At 37.5% G+C, this 19,848-nt stretch overlaps 1 protein-coding gene across 6 annotated transcripts in view; it reads right to left on the bottom strand.

Annotated features, from left to right (window-relative positions):
* Window positions 1-19,848, bottom strand: part of MAP3K2 (mitogen-activated protein kinase kinase kinase 2) — a 92,823-nt gene that overhangs the window by 41,482 nt on the left and 31,493 nt on the right. For 5 of the 6 annotated variants that reach the window (XM_006047421.4, XM_044932355.2, XM_044932357.2 and 2 more), the window contains one exon: window positions 2,622-2,690. In XM_006047421.4, coding sequence (XP_006047483.1) covers window positions 2,622-2,628 — 7 coding nt within the window. In that variant the 5' untranslated portion in view covers window positions 2,629-2,690. Of the gene's footprint in view, window positions 1-2,621; window positions 2,691-11,754; window positions 11,777-19,848 lie in introns of those variants that run through there. The other variant, XM_044932358.2, reaches the window with a different exon arrangement.

Here is a 19,848-nt window from a genome sequence, read left to right as displayed (position 1 = left end):
GTCAATAAAGGAACTGAGGGACTTTACAGCTTACATTTTACAATGTAACCATTTTGGTAATAATAATTTATGTTCCACAGCAATAGTAATTAAAACATGCTTTATCCTGTAAAGGGAGATCATTAAAAAGAATTTGGCAAGTCAATGGCTTTATCAGTCTTTCGAACACACAGCTTATTTCTCTAACATTTAATTTTTTTACAACACTCAATATACTCTGTTCTATAGTGAAACTACTTGCATACTAAAATTAAAATTATGGCTCCAAAGGTTTTGTTAACAAATTCCAGGTCCAGAGAAAATTTTAATCCTTCAAGAAGTATTGTTTGTGAAATAAAATTTCTACATAATATTAGCTTAGCCAAACAGTAACTGAGCCAAATGGGTCTATAACGTAATTACAACATGTGTGCTGTATATGGGTCCAAGCCAGACTATGTCATTTATTGATAAAATAAAAATCCTTCCTTAGAAAAAGAATAAGCTGAAAATACTATGAACTGGAATGAAATTATCTGATATAACTTTCTTATGAAAAGTAGGACCCGTAATTCTACACTGGGGAGAGGAAAACTTTTAATACCTACACGTATCTATGTCCTAATTATTTTCTTCTTTAAGCATGTGAATTTAGGCATTTTCACCATATTTCATGTTCAACATTACATGTTTAATATTAAAACACCAAAATAAATTCTTGGGAAGGCTTTGGCTTAAATCTCTTAACACGTTTACATATATTAACTCAGTACATGTAATATATACTCAGTATATTACATATACTGAGTTTAAAGAAATGAATACCATTTGCCATTGTACATGTAAAAAAGTAGAGAGAGCCACTGAATAAAAGTAACTTCTCAGGGAGATGACATACAACTGAAGGGTTACTTAACCGAGTTCCTTCTTTTTTCTGGTTTGAAGGAGAATCAGATGCTACATAAGTACCCAACAGGAAACTTGCTTTTGATAAGATGTAAGCTAACAAATGCCCAAAGGATCAAGCAAAGTGGTGAACTTACACTACAAGCACTGTTCTAACAATTCTAGACCATTTTACTCTATTAAGAATCTCTATGGTGGTTACAGGTACCAGCAAGATTAGACAGGTTATAAACGTCACAGGATCATGAGTTGCTCTATATGGCAGAGAGGCTGCTCAGAGGATCCCACGGTCTGACCAAGAGTCACACAGAAGCAGCAGTGGATTTCTGACACACATTAAGAGGACGTTTCATTGTTGAGCACAAACACAGAAAATGTTTGGGAGGTAATAATTTCAAATAAAACATTTATCAGAAATGCTTAATTTATTAGCTTTTATGGTTAATTCATTATACTTAAAAAAGTATTTATAGGAGAAAATCTTCAATTAAAATTCAAGTATCTGTGATGCATCCTTCTAAATATTCAGTTTCCTGAGACTACCTCTGTAAATGTTTTTAAGCAATGACTGTACTTTGCATACTATGGTGAGAGCAACAAAAATGAAAAGCTGGTACGAATTCAGTAAAAGTTCCAATTTGGAACTGGAGGTGAAGGTGACAAAAGTGGAACATCTGGACCACCTGATGGCACTGCACTCCTGGAGGAAACGGAAGAGAAATTTAGAAAGTAGGAAGGTGGGGGTTTTGCCTACACATTTGCCACAACAGACACATTGATGTGTGCTAGCCCTTCCAGTGAAGAACATGGACAAATTTAAGCTCTTTGGCCCTAATGCATGTATATACATGTAAGACTGAATAATATCTTTGTTAAGCAAGGGATAGGAACACTGTGAGAAAGACAAACATTGGCAAATACATGTCAGAATTAAGATATCGGTATAAGATACTGGTCTAAATTTAAAACCTCAGCTTCCAACTACACAGTCTATTTTTCCCCATTAGGATAGGATGGGCCATTTGCTCCATTTCTTTCTAGTTTTTCCCTGTCTAATCCCTGCCTCACATTGGAACCCTCAACTCCAAGGAGAAAAGGAGGGGAAAAAAAAGAAAGTACAGAAGAAAACAAAAAGATATATAAACTTAACCCCCACAATCCATTCCCATACTTTGGCCTTCCTTTCCATTAACATTATATGACACCACAGAAAACTCACAAGAGTTGTAAAACATATCCTCCTTGAGCACCAATGATTTACTCCTCTACTCTGTTATCAAGTTTTATGATTCATTATTTTTATGCAGCTGTTTTCTTTAGTCTATCTATACTACTATACTGCTGAGTAATTACATAATAATTCATTCCTCAGCCTTTACTCAATCTTTAAAACTCAGGTTTCTTTACCAAAAACTTTATCTGGCCATCAGACTCTAAGAAAATCACAATCCAAAAAAATAAATAAAAGAAAGAAAGAAAGAAAAAAATCACAATCCATCTTAACAGTTTATTTTGAATGTCCACATCATGTCCTGCACAAATTGGTTATCCCAAAACTGTAAAAGTCAACACAGTAAGTGCTTTAATTGAAAATCTATTAAGTAAATAAATGTAAAACATTATATAAACCTACTAAATCGTAAGATTTCTTCCTAAGAAGCTCATCATACACACAGAGAAAGCCCCCACCCCGTCTTATCCTTTATAGATAAGAAATGCCTTTAGTTGGAACTCACCCATCATGGCAATCAGCTTGACTACTTGGAAATTAGGGAAATGGTTCTCCCATCAGCATTCTCTGTGGCCTAAGGAGGTAAAAAATGAACACGGTAATAGTAAGAAGAAAGAGAAGAGGGAGCCATAAAAAAAAAGATCTACAAGTAACACTAATGAGAATGTACAATATTAATATTTTACACATTTTTATGGGGAAAGTGCGTTATTCTTCCCAGATATTCAATTATTGAGAATGAACTAAAAATCATTACTACTTTATATTAAATTTATTTCAATATTGTTCAGATTCCTGTCTATCTAAACTAAAGCAAAACAAAATGGAACAACTGTTGACAGTCAAAAAGCTTATGAGATAACTGAATAAACTCAAGCTCCCACAAGGCAGAGGCACATAAAGATGAATGGAAAAGGTCATGTTTAGAGACAAAAAGGAGGGTATCAATAAAGTAGTAAAGCCTACAAAAATTCTCTCCTCCATAAAAGAAAAAAATATCAGAATCAACGCAAAGGAATTAACCAAAAGTTTGTGGCCATCTGGGAAGCATTCTGTAGTCTCAATAAAAACAGAAAGCCTTGTGGTGTTTTGGCCTTCCCTATTCTTATCTTTCCACCCTTTACTTCCAGCTCCAAATTAGCAATTTAAACCAACAAGCCCAGAGATTTCCCTGAAAGTCCAGTGGTTAAGACTCTGTACTTGCAATGCAGGAGTGCAGGTTTGATCCCTGGTCAGGGAACTAAGGGGATTCCTAGGTGGCACAGTGGTAAAGAATCCGCTTGCCAAAGCAGGAGACATCAAGAGATGCAGGTTTGATCCCTGCATTGGGAAGATCCCTTGGAATAGGAAATGGCAGCCCACTCCAGTATTCTTGTCTGGAAAATTCTATGAACAGAGAAGCCTGGCAGACTACAGTCTGTGGGGTCACAAAGAGATACAACTGAGCGCATACATACAACTGAGAACTAAGATTCCACATGCTAGAATGTGGCCCCAAAACAAAAAGCCCCAACAAGCCCAAAGTCCCCATGAAAATGAGCAGCCTGGCAGCCACTGGAGAAGGCAGAATGGATTCCCCCAAAACTATTATATTTGACCTATCTAATGGTTTGCTGATAGACCCCATTTGAAAGGCTGCCTATATTTAACCTGACTTAAAGCTTTTCCAATGCAAAGAGCTTGGGGTATTTACTAAAAATCAATATCTCAACTGTTACATATCTCAACTGTCAGAGGTTGGGAAAAAATAGTTGGGGCAGGCAATACATTAAGAAAAAATTTTCTAGAAAAGCTGAGGAATGAGATGTCAGTAGGGAACTCTGAAAATTTCCTACAGATTCCTAGAAATCTAGAAGTTATGCAAACGCCCAAGGCTGTTGCACAGTCAAGAAAGGCCTTTCACCTCTGGCTAACTTTGTGGCTTTGTGCAGCATTAAGTGAAGAATGAGGCCGAACTGTAAATGCCTCACACACACACACACACACCGCCCCCCCTTGAAAGACTGTGAGACTTAAAGGTTCCAAGTATCTAAGGAAATGTGTCTAATCACGAGCTGACAACTAAACTAGGAGCAGTCTTCAAGGACTACATACGACAGAACACAGACTTTAAAAAATGAGTTCTGAAACGTTATTAAACAAACAAACTATAACAACAAAAGAAATACAGGGGAGGGAGAAGAACCAGATTTCCAGAGGTGGTGCATTATAATATTTTACATGTCCAGATTTCAAGGAAAAAAAAAAGAACATACAAAGACATTGGTCCATACACAGAGAAAAAGCAATCAACAGAAACCGACCCTGAAGAAGTCCAAATGTCAGACTAGCTAGACCTGTATCAAAATTCCAGATTCCCTTCAGCATAAACTACATTGTTTGTACAAGCAGTTTAGGCACAGTAAGCCATTCGTGTCAGTTAGGCAGGTGGGAACCCTTCTGAAATCCAAGTTTTCAGATGCCAGCAACGAGTGTCAGTTAGGCAGGTGGGAACCCTCCTGAAATCCAAGTTTTCAGATGCCAGCAACGAGCAGGCCTCATAAGCGGTTATTTCAAGGATAAGGAGCAAGTTCTACCTTAACTCTTTTTTACACAAGCAGCAGGAGGAAATTAATAGACAAGTTTAAAGAAACTGCATAATCAATAATTATAAGCATGCTGTTCGGTGTGTATTATGTAGATATAGTTTATATAACAACAATAGCACAAAAGACAGACAAGGGATGGAGTCAGAAGGAAAGTTTTGTATGCCGCTATAATTAAGTGGTATTAACTCAAACTATATTGTTGTAGGTTGAGATGTTGATTTTAATCCTCAGGTCAACCACTGAAGTGCACATTTATTTAAATGGCAAAAGAAACAAGAGAATTAAAAAGCACACTAGAAAATATCTATTTAACAAAAAGAAGGCACTAATGAAGGAATGAGGAACAAAAAAAGATATAAAACACACAGACACACCTGGCAAAAATGGCAGAAGTAATCTTCCCTTTTGCATAATTTTATATATATATATATATATATATATATATGTAAGCAGAACGAACAAAGGCAGAAATCAGCAGACTAGGTTAAAAAACGTGATAACTACATACTGTCTACAACAGACACATTTTAGATTCAAGCACAAAATAGATTAAAAGACTAAAAAATACCATGCACTCTGTATAATAGGCTCCAGTTTCATCCACCCCTATTATACAGAGTGAAGTAAGCCAGAAAGAAAAACACCAATACAGTATACTAACGCATATATATGGAATTTAGAAAGATGGTAACAATAACCCTGTGTACGAGACAGCAAAAGAGACACTGATGTATAGAACAGTCTTATGGACTCTGTGGGAGAGGCAGAGGGTGGGAAGATTTGGGAGAATGGCATTGAAACATGTAAAATATCATGTATGAAACGAAAAAAATAAAAAAATAAAAAAACAAAACCATTGGAGAGCCAAAAAATAAAAAAAATAAAAATAAAAAATACCATGCAAACAGTAGCCAAAAGGCTATACTATTAGCAGAAAAATGGATTACAAAATGGTTATTAATGGCAACGAAGGATATCTATAGTGAAAAAATGGCCAACTTATCAACAAGATACATAATTGTAAACATGTATGCATGTAACAACAGACTCAAAATACATGAAAAAAGATATGAAATAATTAAAGTAGGACAGTTGGAGATTTCAATGCCTCATTTGCAATAAAGGATAAACAAGTACACAGAAATATCAATGAGAAACTGAAGATTTAAGTAATGCTATAATATGCTATATAGATAAAATAATTCTATTTAGATATAGAGCATATCTATAGTACACTCAACCCCAAAAGAGCAAAATACACATTTTTCTCAAATGCATGTAGAACATTTTCCAGGACAGATCACATGTTAGGCAATAAAACTTATCTCAGTAAGTATAAATAGATTTAAGAAATATTCTTGGCATGTACCCCAGAGAAAAGCATGGTCTGAAAGGATACATGCACCCCAATGTTCACTGCAGCACTGTTTACAATAGCCAAGACTCAGAAGCAACCTAAATGTCCACCAACAGAGGAACGGATACACAAGATGTGGTTCATATATACAATGGAATATCACTCAATCATTGAAAAGAATGAAATAATGCCATTTGCAGAAACATGGATGGACCCACATGTTGTCATAATGAGTGAAGTCAGACAGAGAAGGTGAAATATCACATGACATCCCTTATATGCAGAATCTAAAAAGAAACGATACAAATGAACTTATTTACAAAACAGAAATAGACTCACAGACTTGGAGAACAAACTTATGGTTGCCAGGGGTGAAAAATACAGGGAAGGAATAGTCAGGGAGTTTTGGATTGACATGTACACACTGCTGTATTTAAAATGGATAACCAACCAGGTCCAAATGTAGAGCACAGGGAAATCTGCCCCATGTTATGTGGCAGCCTGGATGGGAGAGGGGTTTGAGGGAGAATGGTACATGTATAGGTGAGTCCCTTTGCTGTCCACCTGAAACTTATAAAATGTTAATCAGCTATAGTAGTGAGTGAATGTGTCAGTCGCTTGCTGCTAAGTCGCTTCAGTCGTGTGCAACTCTGTGTGACCCCATAGACAGCAGCCCACCAGGCCCCACCGTCCCTGGGATTCTCCAGGCAAGAACGCTGGAGTGGGTTGCCATTTCCTTCTCCAATGCATGAAAGTGTAAAGTGAAAGTGAAGTCGCTCAGTCGTGTTTGACTCTTAGCAACCCCATGGACTGCAGCCTACCAGGCTCCTCCGTCCATGGCAGGAAAAGCATTTTCATTTCCTCTGTCCATTTTCTAGGCAAGAGTACTGGAGTGGGTTGCCATTGCCTTCTCTGTCAGTCGCTTAGTCTTGTCCAACTCTTTGTGACCCTAAGGACTGTTGCCCACCAGTCTCCTCTGTTTATGGAATTCTCCAGGCAAGAATACTGCAGTGAGTAACCATTCCCTTCTCCAGGGGATCTTCCCAACCCAGGGATCAACCCAGGTCTCCTGCGTTGCAGGAAGATTCTTTACTGTCTGAGCCACCAGGGAGGCCCTCATTGGCTATGCTGCTGCTGCTGCTAAGTTGCTTCAGTCGGTCGGACCCGACTGAAGTCGGATTCACTCTGTGCGACCCCATAGACAGATGGGGGAGCCTGGTGGGCTGCTAGACAGCAGCCCACCAGGCTCCCCCATCCCTGGGATTCTCCAGGCAAGAACACTGGAGAGGGTTGCCATTTCCTTCTCCAATGCAGGAAAGTGAAAAGGGAAAGTGAAGTCGCTCAGTCGTGTCCAACTCCTAGAAACCGCTCTTTCATCCATGGGATTTTCTAGGCAAGAGTACTTCAGTATAAAAGAAAAAGCTTAAAAGACAAAAAATAAGTAAATGAATGTGCAGGAATAACAACAACAAAAACTACTGGTAAATCATGATCATAAATATTTATAAAATATCTATTAAAACAAAATGTTATCAAGCCTTTCCTAACTGTAGAAATTTATAACTTTGAATATAGAACTTTAGATAACCATATGCATAAAAGGCAAACCATAAAGCCAAACAGATTTTTCCTCCTTTTGGTCAAGAGAATAAAAATATAATTGAATAGAAATAAAAGAAAAAAGATATACAATGTATGTTCCCTGACAACAATGAAATGAGAAATTGTTAACAGAAGGAAATCTGGGGGATTTACAAACATGAAAATTAAACACACTCCTAAAGAACTAATGAGACAAAAAAGAAGTAACTTGCAAAATTAGAAAATGCTTTGAAATGAATGAAAATTTTAAAGCATACTGAAAAGTATCGGCTGCATCTAAAGTATAATTTAGAGGTAAACTTGTAACTGCTGGGAATTTGCTGGTAGTCCAGTGGTTAGGACTCAACTCTCTCAATGTTGAGTTCAATCCCTGGTCAGCGAAGCAAGATCCCACAAGCCACACAGCATGCCTCTTCCCCGAAAAATCAGAGACAAATTTATAACTGTTAATGTTTATATTAAAAAATAAGAAAGATCTCAAATCAGTAACCTAAACTTCTACCTTAAAAGATGTAAGAGCATGTTAAGTCCAAAGAAGTAGAAGGAAAGAAACAATAAGGATTAGAAATGGAAACAAACCAGAAAATAAACTCACAAATTTTTTAAATCAATGAAACAAAAAGTTGGTTACATGAAAAGATCAAAAAAACTGACAAATTTTTAGCAAGATTAACCAAGAAAAAAAAAGGAGGAGGATTCAAATATCTAAACTCAGGAATTAAAGGAGAATTACTACCAACCTTAGAGAAACAAAAAGGAAAAGCGAATACTATGAATAATTGTACATCAGTGAATAAGACCACCTGGAAGAAATAAAGTGACTGAATCAGAAATTTTAAAGCTTTTCTCAAATAAAAAGTCCTAACCCAGATAGATGGCTCAAACATTTAAGGAAGAATTACCACCAATTATTAATATTTTATTACCCAGTATTACTCTGATAATCAAATCAAAGATATTTTGAGAAAACTACAGATCGATAACTTTGTGAATATAGAAAAATACTAACAAAAACACAAACAAATCTAATCCAGAACATTAAAAAGAGGGATTGCCAGAAACATATAGGATATATCCCACAAAAGCAAGGTGGATTCAGCATCAATGTAATAAAACACAGATAAAAGAAAGATACATAATCACCTCAATAGACAAAGAAAATGCAAGTACCAAAATCCAACTGCCTACTCAGAAGACAAGGAAGAGAAGGGAGCTTCCTGCAGCTGATCAGGGTAACCAAGAAAAATCTGCAGCTAACATATTTTATGATAAAAAACTGGATATGTGCCTCCTAAGATCAGAGACAAGGATTCCAGTCTTGCCAGTCTTATTTAATATTGTACTAGAGTCCTAGTCAGAAAATGAGGCAAGAAAATGAAATATTTGATAAAAGGAATTCAGACTCAATAAGAAGCAAAACTATACCTATTTGCAGATGACAACCTTGTATACAGAACATCTAAGTTCACAAAAACAGTATCAGAGTTAATGAAAGAGGTCAGCACAGCTGCAGGATACAAGGTCAACACTTAAAATTACCAGTTGTATACCTATGGCTGATTCAAGTTGAGGTCTGACAGAAAGCAACAAAATTCTGTAAAGCAATTATCCTTCAAAAAAAAATAATTTTAAAACATCAGTTGTATTTCTACACACAATCCATGAATAATATAGAACTAAAATTTACATATAAATTCCACTTATATTACCATCAAAATAATAATTCTTAGGAATATATTTAACAACAACAAGTCTTGTACACTGAAAACTATAAAACGCTTCTGAAAAACATTACAACAGACCTAAGTATCTGGAAAGACATTCCATGTTCAAGGATTGGAAGAAAATGTTTTTAAGATGGTAAAACTCTCAAAGTCACCTACAGATTCAATGTAATATCTATCAAAATTCCAATGACCTTTCTTTACAGCAATGAAAAAAGTGATATTTAAATGCATATGGAACTAAAAGAAACCCTGAAGAGCCAAAACAATATTGAAAAAGAAAAATAAAGTTGGAGGACTCACACGCTCTTGATTTTAAAAATTACTACCAAGTTATGGCAATCAAAGCAGTGGGAGTACAGAAATAAGGAGGGAGACTGGTGAAACAGAAGTGAGAGTTCAGAAATAAACTCAAACATCTATAGTTAAATGAGTGCCAAGAGAATGGGGAAATAATAATCATCAATAAATGGTACTGGACAACTAGATATCCACATGCCAAAACAAGAAGTTAGATTCCTACCTCACACATTATACAAAAATTAATTCAACATGGATCAAACACAAAATGGAAAAGCTAAATGCATAAAACTCTTAGAAGGGAACAGAGGTATAAACATCATTTTTTACCAACCACCCTGCAGAACTTATCTAAAGGGCACAAATTTTTAATATACATTTTACATATGCACTCACCCAAATAACCACAACAGATAAAAATATAGACATTCCCAGGACCCATGAAGACTCCCTTGTACCTGTCCCCTGTCGGCCACCATTACCCCATAAGGGAACCTTCATCTTGACATTTACTGCGTTCAACTCTTTGTGACCCCATGAACCACAGCACACCAGGCTTCCCTGTCCATCACCAACTCCTGGAGTTTACCCAAACTCATGTCCATCGAATCGGTGATGCCATCCAACCATCTCATCCTCTGTCGTCCCCTTCTCCTCCTGCCCCCAATCCCTCCCAGCGTCAGGGTCTTTTCAAATGAGTCAGTTCTTCTCATCAGGCGGCCAAAGTATCGGAGTTTCAGTTTCAGCATCAGTCTTTCCAATGAATATACAGGACTAATTTCCTTTAGGATGGACTGATTAGATCTCCTTGCAGTCCAAGGGACTCTTCAACAGTCTTCTCCAACATCACAGTTCAAAAGCATCAATTCTTCAGCACTCAGCTTTCTTTATAGTCCAACTCTCACATCCATACATAACTACTGGAAAAACCATAGCTTTGACTAAACGGACCTTTGCTGGCAAAGTAACGTCTCTGCTTTTTAATATGCTGTCTAGGTTGGTCATAGCTTTTCTTCCAAGGAGCGTCTTTTAATTGCATGGCTGCAGTCATCATCTGCAGTGATTCTGGAGACCAAAAAAATAAAGTCTATCACTGTTTCCATTGTTTCCCCACCTATTTGCCATGAAGTGATGGGACCAGATGACATGATCTTAGTTTTCTGAGTGTTAAACTTTAAGCCAACTTTTTCACTTTCTTCCTTCACTTTATCAAGAGGCTCTTTAGTTCTTCTTCACTTTCTGCCATAAGAGTGGTGTCATCTGTATATCTGAGGTTATTGATATTTCTCCCAGCAATCCTGATTCCAGCTTGTGCTTCATCAGCCCAGCATTTTTCATGAAATACTCTGCATGTAAGTTAAATAAGCAGGGTGACAGCCTGCATATATATACAGCCTTGACGTACTCCTTTTCCTATTTGGAACCAGTCTGCTGTTCCATGTCCAGTTCTAACTGTTGCTTCTTGACCTATATACAGATTTCTCAGGAGGAAGGGCAGGTGGTCTGGTATTCCTATCTCTTGAAGAAGAATTTTCCGCAGTTTGTTGTGATCCACTGTCAAAGACTTTGGCGTAGTCAATAAAGCAAAAGTAGATGTTTTTCTGGAACTCTCTTGCTTTTTCAATGATCCAGCAGATGCTGGCAATTTGATCTCTGGTTCCTATGCCTTTTCTAAATCCAGTTTGAACATCTGGAAGTTCACGGTTCACGTACTGCTGAAGCCTGGCTTGAAGAATTTTGAGCATTATTTTGCTAGTGTGTGAGATGAGTGCAATTGTATGGTAGTGTGAACCTTCTCTGGCATTGCTTTTCTCTGGGATTGGAATGAAAACTGGCCTTTTCCAGTCCTGTGGCCACTGCTGAGTTTTCCAGATTTGCTGATATACTGAGTATAGCACTTTCACAGCATCTTTTAGGACTTTCACAAATCTTTTGGGAGTTGAAATAGCTCAACTGGAACTCCCTGTACTACTACACCTTGCTTTTTATCTATTTTTTACATTACTGTTGCTGTTAAGTCATGTCTGACTCTTTGCAACCCCATGGGCTGCAGCATATCAGGCTTACCTGTCCTTCACTATCTCCCAGAGGTTGCTCAAATTCATGTCCACTGAGATAATGATGTTATCCTCTGTCACCCTCTTCTCCTTTTGTCTTCTATCTTTCCCAGCATCAGGGTCTTTTCCAATGAGTTGGCTCTTCACATCAGGTGGTCAAAGTACTGGCGCTACAACTTCAATTTTAAACACAGAAGCTTGTAACAGTTAATTCCAAATTCCTAATTTATCCCTCTCCCACCCTTTGGTAAACAAGCTTGCTTTCTATTTTTCTATATCTGTGAGTCTGTTTCTGTTTTGTAAGCAGATTCATCTGTGTCATATTTTAGATTCCACATGTAAGTAATATCATACGATATTTTTGTTTCTGTATATGACTGACTTTACTTACTATGATAATCTATAGGTCTATTCTTGTTGCTGCAAATGGCATTATTTTATTCTTTTTTTAAGGCTGAGTAGTATGACCAACCTAGATAGCATATTAAAAAGCAGAGACATTACTTTGCCAACAAAGGTCCGTCTAGTCAAGGCTGTGGTTTTTCCAGTGGTCATGTATGGATGTGAGAGTTGGACTGTGAAGAAGGCTGAGCGTCGAAGAATTGATGCTTTTGAACTGTGAAGTTGGAGAAGACTCTTGCAAGTCCCCTGGACTGCAAGGAGATCCAACCAGTCCATCCTAAAGGAGACCAGTTCTGGGTATTCATTGGATGGACTGATGCTGAGGCTGAAACTCCAATACTTTGGCCACTTCATGTGAAGAGCTGACTCACTGGAAAAGGCCCTGATTCTGGGAGGGATTGGGGGCAGGAGGAGAAGGAGATGACAGAGGATGAGATGGCTGGATGGCATCACCGACTTGATGCACATGAGTTTGGGTGAATTCCGGGAGTAGGTGATGGACAGGGAGGCCTGGCGCGCTGCAATTCATGGGGTCACAGAGTCAGACACAACTGAGCGACTGAACTGAATTGAGTATTCGTGTGTGTATACATATATACACACATATATAGCTCACATTTTCTTTATCCTTACATCTGCCAATGGACATTTAAGTTGCTTCCATGTCCTGGCTATTGTAATTGTGCTGCTATGAACACTGGGGTGCATCTATCTTTTCAAATTAAGAGTTTTCTCCCAATATACGCCCAGGAGTGGGATTGCTGGATCATATGGCAACTCTAGTTTTAGTTTTTTAAGGAAACTCCATACTGTGTTCCATAGTTGCTGTGCCAATTTACATTCCCTTTTCTCCACATCCTCTCCAGCATTTATTATCTGTAGACCTTTTAAAGGTGGACATTATGATTGGTGTGAGGTGGTACCTCATTGTTGTTCTGATTTCCTTTTCTCTAGTAACTGGCAATGTTGAACATGTCTTCATGCGTCTACTGGCCGTCTGGATGTCTTCTCTGGAGAAATGTGTATTTAGGTCTTCTGCCCATTTTTTGATTGGGTTGTTTTTCTGTTGGGGCTGTACAGCTGATTGCATATTTTGGGAATTAAGCCTTGGCTGGTCGCATCATTTGAAAATATTTTCTCCCAGTGCGTAGGTTGTCTTTCCATTTTGTTTTTTGTTTCTTTTGTTATGCAAAAGCTTATAAGTTTGATTAGGTTCCATTTGCTTAATTTTGCTTTTACATCTATTGTCTTGGGAGACTGATCGAAGAAAACAATGGCACAATTTACATCAGAGAATGTTTTGCTTGTGTTCTCTTCTAGGAGTTTTACAGTATCGTGTATCATATTTGAGTTTATTTTTGTCTATGGTATGAAGGTGTGTTCTAACCTCACTCATGTACATGTGGCTGTCCAGTTTTCCCAACACCACACTTGCTGAAGAGACTAACTTTTTCCCACTGTATATTCTTGCCTCCTTTGTTAGATTAACTGACCGTAGATACGTGGTTTATTTCTATAAAAGCCTATCTTCTTAAAGACAGTGCCAAGGCCAGTCATTCATTTTGAGGAGTCTGGTTATTTAATGCCACCAATAAGATTAACCAACTCCTGCGTCTACAATTTTGTTACATCTGTAAATCAACTGAATCTTTCATGCAAGGTATGGCTGAAGTACTTTAAAGATACGGAAGCTGAGGAGTTCACATGTTTACAAGACAGATGGCACTTACTATTTTTGAACTTGCTTGCTAATAAATGATGGCAAAATAAAAGTCTACTGCATTTGGAAGGATTTGGTCTAAGGTTTACTTTCACTATAAGCCAATAGATTATACGAAAGCAGCTGATATTCACTTAACTTCACTGACTGCTATATATTTTATTTACCTAAAATAACACAATAATTGTGCATAACCAATTAGACTTTGTTCAATTCACAACAGCCAATTTAGGGCCTCCTGACTCACTTTTGCTACATCTAAGAGTCTTTCCCCCAAATCTTTAAGCGGCTGCTAACGTCTACTGACCATCTAATAGAAAACATTTCCCTCACTCATCCAATTATTTATTTTTTTTACATCATCCTATTTTTGCTTCTTGATAAAACATATTATCACATAAAAATTATTTTAGTCAATTTACTTATTTATTGCACCTCCATCCCCACTGGCACACAGGAGCCTTAAGAACAGAGACTCTGTTGATATGATTGATCACTGCACCTCTGATGCACAGAATAGTGCATGGCTCATAGAAGGTGCTGGGTATTTCAGAATAAAAGAGAAAATTTTAAAAAGTGGGAGGTGGAGAATAAGAGAAGACAGGAGTTATCTTGCAAAGATCAAAAAACTAACTCTAAAAGAATGGGTTTGCGGGGGCGGGGAGGTCTACACAAATGCTCAGATACTAAGAAAATGAGTAAGACATCAGTAAGACAGTTTTGTACTCCACACTCAAAAAGTCCATGGACCAATAAAGAAAAGAGAAAAAGACACTGCTGTAGTATTACGGATTTTAACAGAGAGATGTCATTAAAATACAGGTTAAGAAACAGCCCACTGTGTGACAGTATCTGCCATACTGTCCTCCAACTATTAATAACTTAGAGTAAGTGCATTTCCCCCATCCCCAAGTAGAGTATGAATTGAGATCAAACCAAATGTTATGTATCTCTGTCTTCACGTAAAAATGACAGTCAAAAGTGGTACTTAATCTAAATATATCAAACCATTCTAACAAGATTTTAATGACTTTCACATTTATAAGAATGATTAGCAGACTGTATCCTGATACAAATAAACTGTAAGTTAAAAGAGATCTATGATCAGGAATAAGAAAAGGGTGCCTACTCTTGCCACTATTATTCAGCACAGTTTTGGAAGTCCTAGCTAAGGCAATCAGAGAAGAAAAAGAAATAAAAGGAAGCCAGACTGGAAAGGAAGTAAAACTCTTGTTTGCAAACAACACAATACTATACACAGAAAACCCTAAAGATACTATCAGAAAATTACTAGAGCTAATTGGTGAATTTAGTAAAGTTGCAGGATACAAAAATCAATACACAGAAATCACTTGCATTCCTATACATGAACAATGAGATATCAGAAAGAGAAATTAAGGAATCAAGCCCATTATGCCACTGCAACATCAAGTATAAAACGCCTAGGAATAAACCTACCCAAGGAGACAAAGAGCTGCACACAGAAAACTGTAAGACGCTGATGAAGGGACTCCAGGTCACAGAAACAGATGGAGCGCGCCCTTGCTCCTGGGGTGGGAGAATCCATGCTGTGCCAGTGACTGCACTAGCAGACGCTCCACAGAGCAACGCCCGTCAGGCAACCAATGGCATGTCCACAGAACCAGAGCAGAAACGCCATAATTCGTACGGAAACACAAAAGACCCCAAACAGCCAAAGAAATCTTGAGAAAGAAGAATGGATCTGCCCTTAAAAAACTGGAAATAGAACTGCTTTATGATCCAGCAATCCCACTGCTGGGCATACACACTGAGGAAACCAGAAGGGAAAGAGACACGTGTACCCCAATGTTCATCGCAGCACTGTTTATAATAGCCAGGACATGGAAGCACCCTAGATGCCCATCAGCAGATGAATGGATAAGAAAGCAGTGGTACATATACACAATGGAGTATTACTCAGCCATTAAAAAGAATACATTTGAATCAGTTCTAATGAGGTGGATGAAACTGGAGCCTATTATACAGAGTGAAGTAAGCCAGAAAGAAAAACACCAATACAGTATACTAACGCATATATATGGAATTTAGAAAGATGGTAACAATAACCCTGTGTACGAGACAGCAAAAGAGACACTGATGTACAGAACAGTCTTATGAACTCTGAGAGAGAGGGAGAGGGTGGGAAGATCTGGGAGAATGGCATTGAAACTTGTAAAATATCGTGTATGAAACGAGTTGCCAGTCCAGGTTCGATGCATGATACTGGATGCTTGGGGCTGGTGCACTGGGACGACCCAGAGGGATGGTATGGGGAGGGAGGAGGGTGGAGGGTTCAGGATGGGGAACACATGTATACCTGTGGCGGATTCATTTTGATATTTGGCAAAACTAATAAAATTATGTAAAGTTTAAAAAATAAAATTAAATTAAAAAAAATAATAATAAAAAAATAAAATTAAATTAAAAAAAAAAAAAAAAGAAGAAGAAGAAGAATCAATCTGGAGGTTTCCTGACTTCAGACTGTACTACAAAGCTACAGCAGTCAAAACTATATGGTACTGGCACAAAAAAAGACATATAGACCAATGGAACAAGACAGAAAGCTCAGACATAAATCCACACACCTATGGGCACCTTATCTTTGACAAAGGAGGAAAGAATATACACTGGAAAAAAGACAGCCTCTTCAATAAGTGGTGCTGGGAAAACTGGAAAGCTACATGTAAAAGAATGAAATTAGAACACTTCCTTACACCGTATACAAAGATAAATTCAAAGTGGATTAAAGACCTAAATTTAAGACCAGAAACTATAAAACTCTTACAGGGAAACATAGGCACAGCAAGATCCTATATGACCCACCTCCTAGAGTAATGAAATAAGAACAAAAATAAACAAGTGGGGCCTAATTAAACTTAAAAGCTTTTTCACAGCAAAGGAAACTGAAAACAAGGTGAAAAGACAACCCTCAGAATGGGAGAAAACAATAGCAAATCAAACAACTGACAAAGGATTATTTCCAAAATATTCAAGCAGCTCATACAAGTCAAAACCAGAAAAACAAACAATCTAATCAAAAAGTGGGCAAAAGACCTAAACAGACATTTCTCCAACGAAAACATGCAGATGGCTAATAAACACATGAAAAGATGCCCAACATTGCTTATTATTAGACAAATGCAATAATGAAAACTACAATGAGATATCACCTCACACTGCTCAGAATGGCCATCATCAAAAAATCTACAAACAATAAATGCTGGGGAACATGTGAAGAAAGGGGAACCGTCTTCCACTCTTGGAAGGAATGTAAATCAATACAGCCACTATGGAAGACTATGGACAGTTCTTAAAAAACCAGGAATGAAACTACCATATGACCCAAAAATCCCACTACTGGGCATATACCCTGAGAAAACTGTAACTGAAAAAGATACATTTACCCCAATGTTCACTGCAGTACTATCTACAGTAGCTAGGACGTAGAAGCAACCTAGATGTCCATCGACAGATGAATGGATTAAGAAGCTGTGGTACATATACACAATGGAATATTACTCAGCCATAAAAAAGGAATGCATTTGAGTTAGTTCTACTGAGGTGGATGAACCTGGAGACTATTATCCAGAATGAAGTATGTAGAAGAGAAAAACAAGTATCATATATTAATCCACATATATGGAATCTAGAAAGATGGTACTAATGATTCTATCTGCATGGCAGCAGAGGAGATGCAGACATAAAGAACAGACTTATGGACATGGGGTGAGGGTTGGGAAGGAGAGGGTGGGATTAATGGAGAGAGCAGTATGGAAACACACACTACTATATGTAAAAGCAGTGCTAAAAGAAAAATGTATAGCTATAATGAAGTGAAAGCAGTGGTAAGAGAGAAATTTATATCTGTAAATGTACATGTTAAAAAAGAAGATTTCAAATCAGCAACCTAACTTTACATCTTAAGGAACCAGAAAAAGAACAAACTAAACCCAAAGCTAGCAGAAGAAAAGAAATAAAAAAGATTAGAGCAGAGAGAAGCAAAATAAAGAGATAAATAATAAAAGAAAAATCAATAAAACCAAGAGTTGATTCTTCAAAAAGATCAACAAAATGGGCAAAATTTTAGCTAGACTAGGAAGAGAGAAGAGAGTCAAACTAAGATCAAAAATGAAAGAGGAAACATTACAGAAGTAAAAATAATCAGAGAATTCCTTAGCAGTCCAGTGGTTAGGACACCACACTTCCTCTGCAGGAGGTACACAGGTTCAATCTCTGGTTGGGAAACCAAGATCCCATATGCCAAGTGGCACAGCTAAAACAAACAAACAAACAAACAAACAACAAAAAAAAAAACCCAAATGAATAAACAAACAGAAACCTCCTAAAAAGAAAAGTCTAGGTCCAGACGGTATCACTGGTAATATTCTACATTAGAAGAAATTCTTCCAAAAAACTGAAGAGGAAGGAAAGTCTACTAACTCATTGGATGAGGCCAACATTAGCCTGATACCAAAGCCAGACAAAGTATTACAGGAAAACTACAGACCAATTATCTCTTATGAATACTGATGCAAAAATCTTTAACAAAATACTAGGAAACAAAACTAAGCAGCATATCAAAAGGATTATGCATCACAATCAAGTGGGATTGTTTATTAAAAGATAAGGATGATTCAACACATGAAAAAATCAATGTAATAAATCACATTAAGGGAAGAAAAGGGAAAAAAACAGTCCTCTCCATTAATGCATAAAAAGCATTTAACAAAATTTAATACTCTTTCATGATGAAACACTCAGGAAACTAGCAACAGAAGGAAATTCCCTGAGCATAATGAAGGTCATATAAGAAGAGCCTATACCTGACATCTGGAGAAGGCAATGGCACCCCACTCCAGTACTCCTGCCTGGAAAATCCCATGGATGGAGGAGCCTGGAAGGCTGCAGTCCATGGGGTCGCTGAGGGTCGGACATGACTGAGCGACTTCACTTTCACTTTTCACTTTCATGCACTGGAGAAGGAAATGGCAACCCACTCCAGTGTTCTTGCCTGCAGAATCCCAGGGATGGGGGAGCCTGGTGGGCTGCCGTCTATGGGGTCGCACAGAGTCGGACACAACTGAAGCGACGCAGCAGCAGCAGCAGCAGCATACCTGACATCACACTCAGGGCAAACCACTGAAGGCTTCTCCCTACGCCTTTCCTGTCCAGACCAGGGACAAGACTCAGACGTCCACCTGGCCACTCTTACTCAGCACAGTGTCGGGAGTTCTAGTAGGAGCAACGGGAATGGAAACAAACAGACTTCCAAATCAGAATCAAAGAAGCAAAATTATCTCTATTTGAAGGTGACATGATCTCAAATACAGAAATGCCTAAAGACATGGTGCTGAAGCTAACAAACACATTCAACAACACTGTGCATATTGTTACAAATCAACACACAAAAACCAATTACATTTCTACACACTATGAACAATCAGAAAATGAAACTACGAAAATCCCATTTCCAATAGCATCAAAAAGAATAAAGTACTTATGAATTAACCAAGGTACTAAAAGACTTATACAATGAAAACTACGGAATGCTGCTGAAATAAATTAAAACGATACAAATAAATGAAACTTATCCCATGTCCATGAATTAGAAGACTTAAAATACTAAGATGTCAATACCACACAAAATGATCAATAGATTTGATGTAAACCCTATCAAAATCCCAATGACATTTTTTGCAGAAACAGAAAAATCCATCCAAAAGTTCATACGAAATCTCAAGGGATCCCAAATAATCTAAACACTCCTGAAAAGAAACAAAACTAGAGGACTCACACTTTCTGATTTTAAAACTCACTACAAAGTTACAGTACCCATAACAACACAGCACTGACATAAAGACCAATGGAGCAGAGCCCAGGATTATACCCTTGCATATTTGGTCAAATAATTTTTGACAAGAGTGCCAAGACTATTTAAGAGGGAAAGCATAGTGTTTTAAT

This window comes from Bubalus bubalis, chromosome 2 (genome assembly GCF_019923935.1).
Source record: "Bubalus bubalis isolate 160015118507 breed Murrah chromosome 2, NDDB_SH_1, whole genome shotgun sequence".
Classification (NCBI taxonomy): Eukaryota; Metazoa; Chordata; class Mammalia; order Artiodactyla; family Bovidae; genus Bubalus; species Bubalus bubalis.
This window is presented reverse-complemented; position numbering and strand designations above follow the sequence as displayed.